At 33.7% G+C, this 17,876-nt stretch overlaps 1 protein-coding gene across 1 annotated transcript in view; it reads left to right on the top strand.

Annotated features, from left to right (window-relative positions):
• The window catches only part of LOC141910510 (transmembrane and coiled-coil domain-containing protein 3-like), a 63,658-nt gene extending 46,907 nt beyond the window's left edge, over nucleotides 1-16,751 (top strand). Inside the window, exon 11 of the mRNA XM_074801201.1 lies at nucleotides 16,563-16,751. Coding sequence (XP_074657302.1) covers nucleotides 16,563-16,751 — 189 coding nt within the window. The remainder of the gene's footprint in view (nucleotides 1-16,562) is intronic.
• The last annotated feature ends 1,125 nt before the right edge of the window (nucleotides 16,752-17,876 follow it).

Genomic DNA, 17,876 nt, shown 5'->3' with positions numbered 1-17,876 from the left:
ATATTAAAAATTACATATCTTTAACTAGCCATTATTTCTATTATATTTTTATTCAAAATCTATTATTTCTTTTCAAAAAGAGATTAAATAGATTTTGACAAGATTTGAAAAAAAATTCTTTAACTTCGAATAGAAATTCTTAAACTTAACTAAGCTAGTATTAACTAAAGAGTTACTAGTACCATTTTATAATATTTTTTTCGCTTTTTTCGCGAAAATAAATGTCAAAGAAATCGAGTAAAAATAGTATTGATATTGAAAAGACAATTGAAGATTTAGGTATTACAGATAATAATGATAAAGTTGTTACTAATTGTATTCAAAATAATAACCTTGATTATAAATACTATTTAACATGTAAGCATCATCTAGAATTATTAATTGCCAGTGGAAAATGTAACGAATTCCTAAATAGAATTATCGCTTTTCAAGAATTAGATATGAAACCAGATAAAGTAATAAGATATTTCAAAATATATGAAGAAGCTAGATTAGCTCGAATAAACGATTCTATAAGTGATGGAAAAGTTAAATGTTACTCTAAGTTATGTAAGCGAGTAATACCAATTGATGATGAAAATAAACTATATAGTGATTTAAAAAATGATTACTTAGTTATGACAGAATTACAAAAATGGGTTGGATACGCTTCATTCCAATTAGGCGGAATAATGACATTAATTTCTACTGGTGTAATAACATTTTCTAACATTAAACCTATAGTATATAAAGATAAAAAATGTGATAATATCGAAACAGATATCGAAACAGATCTTAAATCAGAACCAAAGTTAACTAAAATAAATGAGTGATGATATTCAGAAGAAGCCTAGATCTGAAAAGAAATTAAATAGACACGGTAGTTGGGAAAAAGATCTTCTGAGTTAAAAAGAGCTAAGAAAAAGAAATTAACTGAATATAAATGAATCACAAAAATTATCTGTTATTAATTCGAATGATTATCCATCTAATTCTTCTAATACTGGAAAAATAATTACTTATATATTACAATTGGGTTAATCACAGTAATTATATTCTCTGGTGTAATATATAAGTCTAAGTATAAATCTAAATTTAATAATAATAATAAAGATGATGATAATGATAAACCTATTATACCAGAAAGTCAAATGATAAAGTCATTGAAAATAAACCAAGATTATTATTGATGGATTAGAATAAGATGAAAAAAAGAACAATATCTAAGAGATTTATATTATAACCCAGAGAGTGAAGTATCATATTCTAGCGTTTCAGAATTATGGGATAAAATTAAATCTGATTAAGAAAATATAAAATATAGTGAAGTAAGATTATGGTTACAAAACCAACCTACATATCAATTCCATAAGAAAATGGATAAAAATCATTTAAAAAGAAAAGTTATGGTTTCATATATTGATCAACAATGGCAAGCAGATTTAATTAACATGAACAACTTAGAAGAACACAACAAAGGAGATTTCTGGATATTGAATGTTATAGATATATTCAGCTGATACGCATGGATTATACCAATCAAAAATAAAACAGGTATAGAAGTTCTTAATGCGTTTAAGTTAATATTTAAAGAAGCTATTCCAGGTAAGATACAATTTGTTGAATGTAAAGAATTCTATATTAAACATTTTAAAAAATTATTATCTGATAACGATGTAGTATATTTTTCAACACACTCAGATAAAAAGCATCTATTATAGAAAGATTTAATAAAACATTGAAAACTAGAAAGGGGAAATATTTTACTGCTAATGAAACATATAAATATATCGATGTATTAGATGATTTAGTGAAAGGTTATAACAATTCTAAACATTCAAGTATCGGTATGAAACCTATACAAGCTAGAAAAGAAGATGATTCAGAACTAGTTTGGAATAATTTCTATGGTGCGTTTGTTGCACATAATTTCGGAGAACCTAAATATAAAATAGGACAACATGTAAGAATATCTAAATGTAGAAAAACATTTTATAAAGGTTATACTCCAAATTTTACTGAAGAAATTTTTAAGATTAAAAAAATGATATTAACAAAACCTTTTGTTTATAAATTAGAAGATTTAAAAGATGAAGAAATATTAGGTTATTTTTATGAACAAGAATCACCACTTGTACCAAATCCAGATGATATAGAATACAAAATTGAAAACAAAAACTCTTAAAGGAAAAAGTATTCTTGAAATATAAAGGGTATGATGATAAATTTAATGAATGCAGCAGATTTTTAGATAGTTCCCATATATATTTTGCTCATTTTTTCAAACCATCCTTAACTTTATCTTGTATAGAATTATTATTATTTGAACGTTTATCCGGTTTATTGGGTGTAGGCGTAGATCTTAATAAATTTGAAATAGCTAAACCAATTGTTGTAAATAACATAGTTACAGCTGTTAGAATTGAAAGAATTCTTTTACCTTCTAACTTGAATAATAATTTTATTCTATCTTTGAATGATATTTCAGAATTTGGTTTTATCAACAAATCTTTAAAAATAACTTTTAATCTATTAATATTATAGTCATATGATTTTAATAATAATTTAATATCTTCTTTCTGTAATTCTATGTTATATTCTAAATCATCTTTTTCTTTTTCTAAATATGCATTCTTTTTTTCATTTTTTAATTTTTAATAACTTTATTATCTCTATCTAATATTAATTGTTCTATTTTTTTAATTGTATCAGTTCTATCTTTTTCTAAAGTTCTAATTTTAAATTCTCTTATACTTTTATCATGCGCAATTTTATCAGATGCAAGTCTTATACTAATAATTTCTCTAATTGCTTTATCAGAAAATATATTTAAATCTTCTAATTCTTGATCTGTTGCGTCAAGTAATCCATTTGGTGAAAGATTTTCAATTGGAACTTTATTTGATTTAAGTTTACTAGTTTTGGAAGTTATGTTCTGTTCAGGGGTTGTTTCTGGGTTTGGGTTTAGTTCTGAATATTTAGTAAGTGTTTCAAATAATTTAAAAATACTATATTTGAATACTACAATATTTTCATTTCTTTCTTCTTGTGTAACATTTTCTATTTCATTGCTTTTACTTATTCTTTTAGTTCTAGATGGTTCTGCCCTAAGCAAAGTTGATTCTCTTTTTCTATAAGTAATCTTAATATAATAATCATTTTTCAAACGATAATAAAATTCACCATCTAAATGTTTTAGATCTTGCGCTAAAAGGTTGGCGCCTTCATCATTAAAATCAATTCCAGATTTTCTAAATATTGATTTAAATTTTTCAATTAATTCATCATATTCATATTCTTTTCCTGTTATTTCTGGTACTTCATTTTCAGTATTTATTTTTGAACGTGCATTGATAACGAAATCATTAGTATCAGGTCTTGCTAAATTAGAATTATATGATGATGCATTATCATTATCAATATTAGTTTCATTAAAATCAGGTTGTGGTTCATCAGGTATAAATCCTTCATTATTATTTCCCATTTCTCCCATTTCACAAGCTTCTCCACCTTCTACATCCATTTATATCATATGAAAATTAAAATTTAAAATATAATATTCCTCCTATTACACTTCTTATACAAGTTATAGCTAATTTAGTACTTTCAACGACAATTCTAATAATTCACTCATTCACCTGATGAAGCGTCTATACTTTAGTAGCGAAAGCTCGTGAGTCGTGCGTCGAAATAAATAGTTAACCTTTAAAAGTACTACTCGGCTCTTCATTTAAATGCTAATAATATAAGTCTTTATTGGTTGCTTTTTGTTGGAACATGCATAACATTTTCTGGGCAAACTTCTATATTCTGTCAAGTCATGGACTCTAAAATGATTTAGACATTAAAACGTTTTAGAGTCCATGGTCAAGGTATTTTGGCTATAACGAATATAACTAACTCCCTGGGGCAACGATGTGGCTGATGAAATGATCTCTCCCATTGTAATCCCACCACTTAATTACTCATTGTATAAAAAACTCTCATAATTAAGTCTCGGCCTTTTGAACGAATTCAGAGTCCATGCTTCAGAATAGGCTCTGATATAGAGCATTTAGAACATGTATGCGTAAACTATTGGCTGCAAAGAAATACGTTTTCAGCGGCTCTAATCGAGTTTAAATCTTTCGTGCGAGATTAACTCAGAGAAGCGGCAACCATTCGCTGCTTATTGACATTAGGCACAAGCCACTATGATATTCATTAGTAAAACTAATATAGAAATATAGCTGCTAAGCAGCGATGACGGGTTTTCTGCAAAGCCATTTCAAAATGATGGGAATTGTAGTAAATTGAAATACCGATACATAAAATAAAATGCATTGACAGATTCGAACCTAATATGCAAACACTGCGTTAACGTCAAATATGATTCAGCTTTGAAACCGAACATATGCGTACGTACAATCAACAAATATGAATTTATTTGACCACGCATTTATTTTGGCATTCAAACATCACGATACTGTATTATCACCATGCTTAAAAATGGATCTGTCCTATTAAGAACTCATCTTAAGCACCTGCTGAGTCGATAGATTGAATGAATTTACAGATAAGAACGTATTATGATTTAGAATAGATTTAAGAAGTTAATGTTTTTATTGAAATATTTGAATAAATACATTTATTGTAGTGTACATTCAATCAATAAATTACGAATTGATTTTGTCTGTGTTTCCGGCTGATGTTGATTTTGGCTTTTATGGATTACAAATTCTATAGTGATAAACAATTGATACCTACAACATGTGTGTAAATCAAACCTATTCCACTAGTTGCGCGTATTTCCTAATAAACGGGAGAGTCACTCTTGATCTGAGTTATTAGAAAAATAATGTTCATTTAGTTATAGAAATTCATTGCCTTTTTGAAAATTCTGTAATAATATTTGTTCTTTCCTAATTTTTATTACTGTATGAACCAATGATATGCTTTGTAAATATGATGTAATAAAATAAATTTGAATTTGAATTAAATTTGAACATGAGAATCAGGCATAACTTGTGTTTTTTGAACTTGTCTTTTGTTAACAGTTCCAGAGTTTCAATTACAATCAAATTCAAATTGGCTAAAAAAAGTACATAGGACTAAATGAAATGAACCGTTTAGTAACTGCAAACCTATTCCAGTGTTATGTCGATCGTGTTAAATCACTTTGCTTGAGTTGAAAGAATCAGATCTTCTATGGTGCAACTTCGGTCGAAGATAGATATCTTGGCGTTGACTGTCCATCTAACTTCATGCGTTTGACAATGAAATCAGCATCATACCCATTTGAACTGCAAAATATTCATACAACACGAAAACCTACAGTACATGTATACAGTAATCAAAATTTCACCGATGTTGGATATTTGAATGAACTTTAGGCTTATTTCAGTATTCTAAAGCAGGAAATAATAAGCCCAATCAATAGGCCCTAATCCCATTGGAACAATTGTATAGGCCTAAAGCGTACAGCTGTACCGTACACTTATCAGTCAAGAATGGAGAAATCGGTATACCAAACCTACGGACAGAAGAATGTACAGGCCTACAATGATTTCTGGTATACAAGCCGTGACCATATGAACGTTTTGGATCTAGGTTTGGCTATTAATGTCAGCAGGTCAGAGAAGGCCTGGCCAAATTTAATCACATGGCTCAAATCAATTGGCCTTTCTGCGTGTGAATACTTCACTGTATTGTTTTAACTAGGGGTCCAGGGACACCATGCCCACTTGGGAAGTGGTTCCGAATGCTCAACAATCTAACAATTTCAATATTCAACGCCCCCTGGTGACCATATTCAAAACCCCCTGACCTTGAAATTCACCATAATCATAGAACACGTCACGAACTATAACTTTGTAATTGATCATGGTAACAAAATATGCCTAGGTACCAATGTAATAAGGAAATACTAAGTTATTCTACTATTCAACGTCCCCTGGTGACCATATATAATAACTATTGGCCTTAGAACTTGCCACAATCATAGATGATGTCATGAGCAACAACTTTGCAATTGATTGTGGTTACAAAATATGCATTGATATGAATATAATATAGAAATACTAAGATATTGTATTATTCAACGCCCCCTGGTGGCCATATACAAAAACAATGACCTTCAAACTAACCACAATCACAAACCATGTCATGAGCTACAACTTTCCAATTGATTGTGGTAAGAAAATACGCTTAAATATCAACAATATAATGTGGAAAAACTTTTTCCAACCTACGAATGAGTGCTTATGACACCAAGATGGCCGCCAATTGCGTCATAATTGGCTGATCAAAAATACCTGTCTCAGGTATAAAACATCCCTTTTCAAAGAATACCCATCACAAATTGCAATGAGAAATGGCAAACCAGTAGGGAGCTACAGCACTCAGAATTCGGGCCAAAATTGACGTTTTGGGCACTAAAAAGGTCAAAGGACGGTCATCTTATTTCCGATCGACCCAATTTTTGTTATGCTCATGGGCCCTGGGGGGATTCACATACATCCAAAAGATCAAGGTAATTGATCAAAGCGTCTTCAAAATTTCCCTCAAAAAGTTCAAAAATGTGTAAAAAGTGTTGATTTTGGTGAACAACAATGGCTGCCAGTTGACCATCTTGATTCTGACAGGGCCAGTTTTTGGGCTGAAGATGTGTCTAGAGTAGATACATGTGTAACCCAAATATCAGGACATTACATTGAAGCGTCTTCAAAACTTCCCAAAATAACTGGATGCCGTCTACGGACGGACGGACGACGGACGAAAAGTGAACGCAATAGCCCGCTGGGCCTAAAGTCCCAAGTGGGCTTAAAATAGGCCTATCGAGTGAATTAGTACATAGACTGAATTAGACTTTAGGCTAGTCCTGACCAAATCCTATCCATGTTATAATGGCACCAGTTATTAGTAACATCACTGTAGGGCTGACGAGAGGGGAAAAAGTTGTGTTTGTAGCACATAGGCATGGTAGGCTTGTCGCACTCACTTAATACTTAAAACGCTGTTGTTACGTGACTGTACGGCGATTACTACAGGTTAGCCATATGTGAGTAGGTTGACACTCAGACATGCAATATTGGGATTCGAAACCAAACGAAAAAAAAAATCCAGTAGTAGTCCAGTGATTTACCCACTGTGCCACACAGAACGTAACTGCAGGTTAGATGAAATTTGATTTACAAATAGCCTAGCCTCACCTAACCCAAACTCTATTCATTTACGCACGCGCGTTTGCAGATTATAGGAACTCACGTACGGCGTTTGTAGGGAACTCACGTACGGTTAACCTGTGGAAATCACCGTACAGTCACGTACGGGTAACAATTTCGTACTTAAAATGGTATTGGCTACTAGGAACTGACGTACGGCGTTAGTAGGGATTCACGTAAGGTTAACCTGTGGAGATCACCGTACAGTCACGTAAGGGTAGCAACTTCGTACTTAAAATAGTGTTGGCTACTATATAGGGCCTAACAGTAACATGCCTATAGACAAATAAATACCGGTAGGCTTTCTTAGCTTCCACACTTCACAACCGAACCAACTGACCAAACAGTATATTTTAGTCCCAGTACGCACCAACCGGCACAGGCCTAACACTGTTTGTCAACTGTGTGTTCCGTAGTAGGCTATCGGTAATCACCTGATACTTTTCTGTCGTTTGTTTTCTCTCTGAGACGAACGTAATTCTGCAAAAACCGTAATGTTTCCAATGTCTCCGTTTTTTAACGCATGCGCATTAGGCTTAGTAAGTGTTGAAAAAGTCTAAGTCGAGAAATCAGTACAGTGCGCAGGCGTCATGACAGTGTTTACATGTTTCAAAACTGGGTCATGTCACAGTACGGTAGTCGCTTGAAATGAACCAGCGCGAACTTAGCAGCGGGATCGTGATGTCTAAATAATCTCGTATCATATGCTTGCGTATTATATGTTAATACAATTAAAAGCATTGTCCAAATAGATAAACAGTGACATTGGGATCACCATAGAAAGTGCACCAAAGTTCATAATGGTTACCATTTCGAGATCAGCATTTTCGGGATATGAACGTGATAGCGTCGTATAAAATAAATCAGCGACACTGGAGTCATCAAAGTTCAAATTGAAATGAAATAAGTTCAGTATTTTTCGGGGCTCGAATCTGGTAGCGCCGCAAAAATAAACGAGTGACACTCGGGTCATCAATGTTCAAATCGAATTGAAATAAGATGAAATAAGATAATTATTTATTGTGGGATTCGAATCTAATAGAAACGGAAACATTGGAGTCATCAAAACACACATTCATTATGCGTCCTGACATGACCCAGTTTTGAAAGTTCTGATATGTAGTGACGCCTGCGCACTCAACCGATTTCTGGAATTAGAGAATTTCGCCAACACTCACTAATGCGCATGCGTTAAAAACGGAGACATTGGAAACATTACGGTTTTTGAGCTCAGACCACTATTCCAAAATCTTCTATATCCTATAGTAAAAACAAGAAATTCGAGAGTTTAGTTCATATATAAGCGCGTAAATTCAGGGGAAATCCTGCTTATGGCTCATAGGCCAGCATCTTAGCTACGCATTGAAGTGGTTTTCGCCCCACATACCCAACCTAACTTTTGAAATAATCAAACCTTTAGAAAGGAGAGGTATCCCAGTACAGGTATGCCAGTACATCCGAGCCAAATATCTAAGGGAATCCCCCACCGTGTTTGGTACCCTTACTCCAAGCAAAAAAAGTCCAGGGAATCCCTTATTTCATCATCAAGCTGTCTCTCTGGATCAATGGATTTCATACATATAACCGAAATTCGTTACCTATCCCATTTGCAGAAATTATGGCAACATTTATAGGGGACCTCTTCTTCACTCTAGGTACTATTTTTGGGGTCCGGCCCTACGCATCTTCGAGCTACTATCCTAATTGTGGTCTGATGCCTGACTAGTACCCAAACTTAAGAATAGCATTAGTTTTTGTACAGTTTTAGAAAGAGTGGAGACACCCTAGTTATACAACGCAATACAATAGCCCTCGGCCAATTACACATGGAAATACATGCTAATGCACAAATCGCGCGTATGCGACAAAATCCAAGTTTTCTATCAATAACATCTAAGTCAAACATTCATTTCAAAATATGAATAAAACAATTATACAACATTTTCTGAATACTTGATAGATTTTTTTCACTGATGGATATAAATATATGGCTATGGATAAAAATCAGAAACACAATCTTTAAGCATTTTTTGAAAAAAATGCCATTTTCATCATCGAATTGGCTGAAACCTTTAGATTTGGCGTTTTCTTGCGCTGAAGGCCTAATTCGAATGCACCCTACTGCGTCCACAGGCCTTAATTATTTATTGTGGGATTCGAATCTAATAGAAACGGAAACATTGGAGTCATCAAAACACACATTCATTATGCGTCCTGACATGACCCAGTTTTGAAAGTTCTGATATGTAGTGACGCCTGCACACTCAACCGATTTCTGGAATTAGAGAATTTCGCCAACACTCACTAATGCGCATGCGTTAAAAACGGAGACATTGGAAACATTACGGTTTTTGAGCTCAGACCACTATTCCAAAATCTTCTATATCCTATAGTAAAAACAAGAAATTCGAGAGTTTAGTTCATATATAAGCGCGTAAATTCAGGGGAAATCCTGCTTATGGCTCATAAGCCAGCATCTTAGCTACGCATTGAAGTGGTTTTCGCCCCACATACCCAACCTAACTTTTGAAATAATCAAACCTTTAGAAAGGAGAGGTATCCCAGTACAGGTATGCCAGTACATCCGAGCAAAATATCTAAGGGAATCCCCCACCGTGTTTGGTACCCTTACTCCAAGCAAAAAAAGTCCAGGGAATCCCTTATTTCATCATCAAGCTGTCTCTCAGGATCAATGGATTTCATACATATAACCGAAATTCGTTACCTATCCCATTTGCAGAAATTATGGCAACATTTATAGGGGACCTCTTCTTCACTCTAGGTACTATTTTTGGGGTCCGGCCCTACGCATCTTCGAGCTACTATCCTAATTGTGGTCTGATGCCTGACTAGTACCCAAACTTAAGAATAGCATTAGTTTTTGTACAGTTTTAGAAAGAGTGGAGACACCCTAGTTATACAACGCAATACAATAGCCCTCGGCCAATTACACATGGAAATACATGCTAATGCACAAATCGCGCGTATGCGACAAAATCCAAGTTTTCTATCAATAACATCTAAGTCAAACATTCATTTCAAAATATGAATAAAACAATTATACAACATTTTCTGAATACTTGATAGATTTTTTTCACTGATGGATATAAATATATGGCTATGGATAAAAATCAGAAACACAATCTTTAAGCATTTTTTGAAAAAAAATGCCATTTTCATCATCGAATTGGCTGAAACCTTTAGATTTGGCGTTTTCTTGCGCTGAAGGCCTAATTCGAATGCACCCTACTGCGTCCACAGGCCTTCGGCCGGGACGAATTTTATATACCAAGCGTAGTTGTCACCAGTACTAGTTAGGAAAAATATCACAACTGGCCTCTGACAATGTCCTTTCGGTTGCCATGGTTTCAACGAAAATATGCATTTCCCCTACCCCTTAAATTCCTGACAGTATCTGGCACCAAAAAGTCAGCCAAACTAGATAACTTAATCAAAGAAAGCTGAATTAATGTGATTATTCTGCATGGGCAAGGATGGCCTTTATGAAATAAATTTATGAGCCTAGACCAAGCCTCCTACAAGAAAATATCTTACGGTTCATGCCTAAAAATTGACCGAAATCTGCGATTCTAGCCTTCTACAAGCAAAAATATTACCAAATCCTACCATGAAACTGATTAAAATCAGCGAATTAGGTCTCAATGAATGCCTCAAGACGACTTATATGTGCAAAAGATGTATAAGATAAAAATTATTTGTGAAATTTCATCAAAACTTCAAAATTTGTTATTTTGGCTGTATTGGCTGTCAGAGCTCAGACCACTATTCCAAAATCTTCTATATCCTATAGTAAAAACAAGAAATTCGAGAGTTTAGTTCATATATAAGCGCGTAAATTCAGGGGAAATCCTGCTTATGGCTCATAGGCCAGCATCTTAGCTACGCATTGAAGTGGTTTTCGCCCCCACATACCCAACCTAACTTTTGAAATAATCAAACCTTTAGAAAGGAGGGGTATCCCAGTACAGGTATGCCAGTACATCCGAGCCAAATATCTAAGGGAATCCCCCACCGTGTTTGGTACCCTTACTCCAAGCAAAAAAAGTCCAGGGAATCCCTTATTTCATCATCAAGCTGTCTCTCAGGATCAATGGATTTCATACATATAACCGAAATTCGTTACCTATCCCATTTGCAGAAATTATGGCAACATTTATAGGGGACCTCTTCTTCACTCTAGGTACTATTTTTGGGGTCCGGCCCTACGCATCTTCGAGCTACTAACCTAATTGTGGTCTGATGCCTTTTGCCGTAATTCTAGTAGCCACCCCGCGACTCAACGACCTTGATTTGAACTTGATCAATTCAAAATTTATTTATTGACGCTTTTGGTTACATACATGAACTGATCAGCAATATACTTAAATGAAATAACCGGAATAACAAGAAATCAATAATATAAAAGAGGTAACAAACGAATGCCCGTAAACCTGTCGGACTCGCGAACGCTGGGCTAGTGAACTCTTTGACTCGGACCCGCTGATCGAGCAATAAATTCAAAGAATTGACTTTGAAATTGATTGTGGAGAAGAGAGGGAATAATTCGATAGCTCTTCCTCAAAAAGAAGAGAGAAATGTTGGAAGAAAACACAACATGGCTACTAATTGAACGGGGCCAAATTTCCGATGTTTACGGCTCGACAGTGCCTTAATAACGTGGATTTAGCAAAATACCCATGCAGTATCTGGAGATTGAAGTGAGCTGAAGGATATCATACGGATTGTTTCGGCAACAGCGGTAAGGTAAGGAAGCCCTTAACTTTTAACAAAAACTGTGTTGAAAAGGGAAAAAGAAAAATAAATATAGCTGCAAGCAGCGATAACGGGTTTCTGCCTTTCTGGATAGAATGTCGTTCAGGGATGCGAGCAAAAATTTCACCCGAAATCAGTTCGTTACATTCCATTTTTTTGAAGAGTGCCACCTAGGGGTCAACTCACAACATGGATATGTTGACCCACATGTGCTACTACGCGCATGTGCTACTACGCGCAAAGTACTAATGTGCCGGGTTTGGGGGAAATAACATCGAGAAGAACGAAGCTATGGTGTTTTTACCATTCCCTAGTGACAGTTTAAGCGCATATTCGGTTATTATTTGTTCCGAAGAAAAGTCGACTAGATAAGAAAACCGAATTTGGCCCAAAGCACAAATTTGGCCTATGGGGTAAACTATGCAGGAGGGAAGGCCTTATAGTGTTACTATTAGTAGATGAGTGAAAAGTCAGTCTGACAAGTCAAGCGATCAGATGGGGACTACAATTCACATATGAAATTGACGTCCAATAACCATTATAAAAACATAATCACGAACGGTACCATCACTCCTCATTACTGACTGTCACTGGTCTCTGGCTAGCAATCATTTTTATCGGTGCAGTGGGTAGGTATTTTCAACTGACTTTGTTCTTCTATGACGTTACCATCGCCGCTGCATCACGATGCGATGTGTATGTACAAGGGTCCTCCATTTTGTAATGTATGTGATATATAAACTGACTTTAGACCGTTTAATATCGACGATAACAAGGTATCACCGACGCTGACATTTTCTGATGCTAATTAGTATGACCCGCCTTTTGGAGCGGACAAATTCAATTCAATTAAGAAAACGCGTACCGGTACAATGAATTAATAAACCGCTGTTGATTTTTCGAAGTATTGATATCCACGAACAAAACTATATTATAGAATGTTTATAAGGAACTGCTTTTAATAACAGTATGAATAAACTTACTTCACAAACAAGGAAGTACATTTTTAACTTGTAAATGGTCGAACCCCAGTTATTTACAGTAACCTGTGATTTAGATATTCTTGGAGCCTTCCTTCTTTATTTATTTATGAAATGACGTCACAAACTTTCAGATTCGTGCCAGTATGCGCGCCATGATTAATGATTGCTATTTCACCGGTGCAATCTTTAAGTAACTTCAAGTTTAAAATAGGAAGCACAGTACACCCATAGAAACCACGCGCAGAAAGAGACTGTTATATTATTATCAGAGTTTAACATTTCGTTTCAAAGTTGTTAGTAGTCAAATCTAATAGAAGATGATTTTTATGTGACGAAACTCAGTGGAAAATATGTTAAAATAATAATTAACAGGAATCCAATAGGGTTCTGAGGCAGCAGAAACCGTAATATTAATCACGCGAATCTCAATAGGGTTTTCTGTGAAGAAATAGAAAACCCTAAATATATCATTTCATTTGGTCGCGGGCTTCAACCATTTATCAATACTCTATATTTCCTACAGTACATACCGATCAAATATATAGTAGTATAGTATAGTACAATATAGTAGTTTGTATTGCATGTGTTTGGGTGTGCAACAGTCTAATGTTAGCGATCCCACGCACTAACTGTAGTGAACGTTCGCTTCACTTCAATCTCAATCAACACAATCACCGGGTATTAAAATGAAACAATACCTATGGCGATATGTGAAAGAATTATATTCTCACCAATGAGCATTTGAAATTCGCACATATATGGCACCAAGTCCAATGAAACGTTCGCCATTAATGGCTTTCCCATAATTATTTTAGTAGCACCGGAATTCCCCGTATATCCCAAAAACAGCCAATCACATTTGCTCGTAGAGACGACGCCCCCCAATCGAGGTCATTGCGAGGTCATTGCTCGACCTTTCGACCGCTGGTATAAAACAACATATATCGATTACTTATATCCTTTCAATACGATCCAAAGTAAAAAGGAATATAATAACAATAATAAAAATAATAATAATAATAATAATGATAATAATCACTGCTATTACGATAGGATTTCTGCAAAAGCAGCAGAGACCATAATAATAATAATAATAATGATAATAATAATTATACTATTATTAATAATCAGTACAATTATAATAGGGATTCTGCGAAAGCAGCAGAAACCCTAATAATCACGCGAATCTCAATAGGATTTTCTGTGAAGAAACAGAAAACACTAAAAATAGTGATGTTCCAATTGAAAAACTTTGGATGATTTAGGAATAACAGAAACAAAATTAACTCCAGATAATGGTGCTCTAAGCGATATTACAACAACTAATAATTTTGAATATTATCTTCATTGCAAACATCAATCAGAAATATTAATTGCATCTGGGAAATGTAAACATTTTATTGGTAAAATTTAACTTATAATGAATTAGATATAATGAAATCAGGTAAAATTATTAAATTATTTTTAGAATTGATGAAACTGCAAGAATAGCTAGAATTGATGACGCGATATCAGAAAATGTAGTAAAAGGTTATTCTAAATTATGTAATAACATGCTACCAATTGTAGATGAAAATTAATTATAGTCCGATTTGATTTCAATTATTGTTTAGTTATGACTGAATTAAATAAATGGATCTGATATGTATCATTTCAATTAGGCCGATTTATGATTTATGATTTATTATTATCAACTGGAGTTAGAACATTTTCAAACAATGATAATAGAAAATTTTCTATAATAAATGAGCGAAGTGGAAGAAGTGAAAGTATTAACTGTGAAGAAAAAAACGAGAACTCAGAAACAAATTGAATGGTCTTTGCAATTAGGAATTAAATCAAAAGAATTTCGAAAAGCTATAAAAGAAAAAATAGATAATGAAAATGTTAATAAAGATGAAAATAATCTTTTTTCTACTCCTTCTAAATTGTTTAATAAATATCTATATTATTCAACTTGATTTGTAATTGTACTCATTTTTATTGGTTATAATTGGTATGAAAATCGAATAAAATTTATGTTGTTGATAACTCTGAAATTACTCCTGTTAAAAATGAAAAAGCTACAGAAATGCAAAAATTCACTATAAAGAAAATAGATTAATATTCTAGAAAAAAAGCAAAAAAATAATCTTATTTTATGATATTTCTATTTATAACTAATTAAATATCTCACTACTTTTGCCTATCTATGCGGAGCAATTCAATTGTCCAGATAAGTCATTTCGGATTCTTGATTTTTATTTTAAAAGTAAAAAATAAATTTTAATTATCTTATTGTTTTTGTTATTTTTACTTTTTTATGTTTTGTTTTTTTTTAAATATTTATTCAACAATTTCTAAATCATGATGACTATCTTCATTTTTTTCTTGATAAATTATTTTGTAACCTTCTAAATCTTTTAATTCAACTTTATTTAATGAAACCCATTTATCAGGTAAAAATACTTTAAATTCTCGTGTTATACTAACATTACAATAACTCAAATTTGCGTATATTTTTTCACCATGTAATTTATATATTCTATGCTCCATTTCTTTTGTAACATCGGCTAATTTTTGTATTTCATGTTGTTTTTTGCTGGTTTTATTTTGTTATTAATTGACACTAAGAATACTTTTCTCTCTCCCATTTATAAGGAAAAAAAGATATAAAAGTTGTGATGAGTGGGGATGGGTCGACCTCTGATCTGAAAATGCCATTTTTTAATTACTCACATTATAACATGCACAATGTGATGACTCATCTTTAATTCAGTTTAGTTTAGTTCAGTAATATTATATATTGTTTCATATCAGAGGTTGAGAGGGAGAGTGAGCTCGACCTCTCGACCTCTGGTATCGTTTATCGATGCATTATTCACTGTAATGAAGGAGTGCAAAAATTGCGAAATAATTGTGCATTGAAAGTTGCTCATGAGAGAAAAGAGACTCCGTTATCTGAAAATGTAACAATATTTCTTCATGTCTACCAACTGAAGTTTGGTATGAGGCATGGACACATACTGTTAAACTTTTAAATCACGGAGTCACTTCCTTGGATTCAACCCCTTTCAACCTAGACTTTGTGCAATCCTTCTGCATATTGTAAAATTGATTGAAAACGATGTATTGGGTCAACTGCCAGTCCTTTCTAGTCAAAATGATAAGTCTTTTATCAGGTTCTATGTAGAACTGACTGAGCTAGGACTCTGATGCGCTTGCAAGTCGAGATGAAATAGATATTAGTCGCATAAAGTGTATGCTGCGCAGTCACGGTTCAAATACCACATCATCAATGTTGAAACCTTTTGCTAACAAAAACGACGCTATTGCTTCTCGCATCCCGAGCAATAAATTATTTTTACAATTTACACTTAATAAGTATATATCCTAACACATATTGATTGGAATATATCTGTTATTTCAAGCATTAGAAAATTCCGCGATTCCGTCGTTCCGCGATATGACATAATGCAAGTACTAAATATAAAGTATTTAATGTAGTACTGGATTCTCATGACAGTTCTCGTGATCGGGTACCGTGATCATCCATCGGTGCATTTTGTATTAAAATTGATATAAGGTCGAGCGTTTAGTGTAATCTTTGAAACCGTCTAGCTTGTCCATTACTTTTCTCATTTAGTTGACTGATTGGTTAGGAATATCTATGGAACTCGGTTGTTTTCTGGCTGGTGTAGTCATTAGCGCCCAGGGAAGTGCAATCACAAAACAAATCGAACACCAGATTGAACCGATACGGGATTTCCTTGGGTGTATATTCTTCTGTTCGATAGGTGAGTTAAAACGATCTGATGATTTTGTTTTGGAATGAAAATTCCATTCCATCCAGCTTGTGATAGGATATCTAGCTGTTTCTGTATTTGGACCACTTCTTCTGGATTCATCCAATCTTCCACACTACATCTGACACACGAAAGTTTCTATCTTTCGTGATCTCGCTTTATTGTTCCTGGTCCCTAAACTCTTTCCTTTCTCAACCATATTCTAGCTCAGTATCTCACTTTCTAAGCCAAAACCTCAGACTTTCATTTCCCAACATTCCCAAAATTCCAAGCTAGTATGCTCAGTCCGCGGTACTCGGAAAACGCCTAATGAAAAACACCGAATCGGAAAACGCCTCATTCCCAGAAAATGACCTAATTTCGTTACTGTACTATCTACTGAGACTCACAATCCAACTTTATTATAATCATCAACGGAAGAGTTTGAAAATACATGTGCTTTACGCTTCACGAAACGAGACTACTACTCTAAAAATAGGATGATGATAGAATGTCCGCCGTGCAAGCAATTAATTACATAACGTGAACACAAACGCTGCTTATAAAGCGGCTTTCTTGAATTTTGAAACCGGAATGCATAAATATGGTACAACCTACGCTCGTGAGTATAACGCACACAAAGACTGATAAAATAGGCTCTCTCAAATTATCCTCCAAAACGGTTCACAACCACGCTTACGTGAACCTTATAGATTAGCCCTACCAAACCAAATACTAAAAATGTCCAGACCCTGAACTTTTGAACAAAAAATAATAAACTATATTTTCCATATAGAAAATGAATGTATTTTATTATCATAATACTCCTTGTCTTAATATGTAATAATAACATAGATAAGCCTAAAGAACATAAAGAACATAAAGAACTCCTGTATCCTTCACATATCTTAATGAGTACTTCTCTTGTACCGACCGAAGTGTGTACTGCAGTAATTGAAATATCAGGGGTTCAGGCTAGAGGACCACATCACCTTCATAAAATGTGGAGTTTGTAATGAATTTATAGTAAAAAGGAATTATAAAAGACATCTCGAATCACAAAAACACAAACAAAATTTAAATACAAATATTTTAGGAACAGAATATTTTGATGATAAACCTCAACAAGTAAAAAACCAGCTTCAAAAACTAAATCTATTTTAGATAAACCTTAT

Source organism: Tubulanus polymorphus, chromosome 9 (assembly GCF_964204645.1).
Source record: "Tubulanus polymorphus chromosome 9, tnTubPoly1.2, whole genome shotgun sequence".
Classification (NCBI taxonomy): Eukaryota; Metazoa; Nemertea; class Palaeonemertea; order Tubulaniformes; family Tubulanidae; genus Tubulanus; species Tubulanus polymorphus.
Note: the sequence above shows the minus strand (reverse complement) of the source record. Positions and strands in the feature narration are given on the sequence as shown.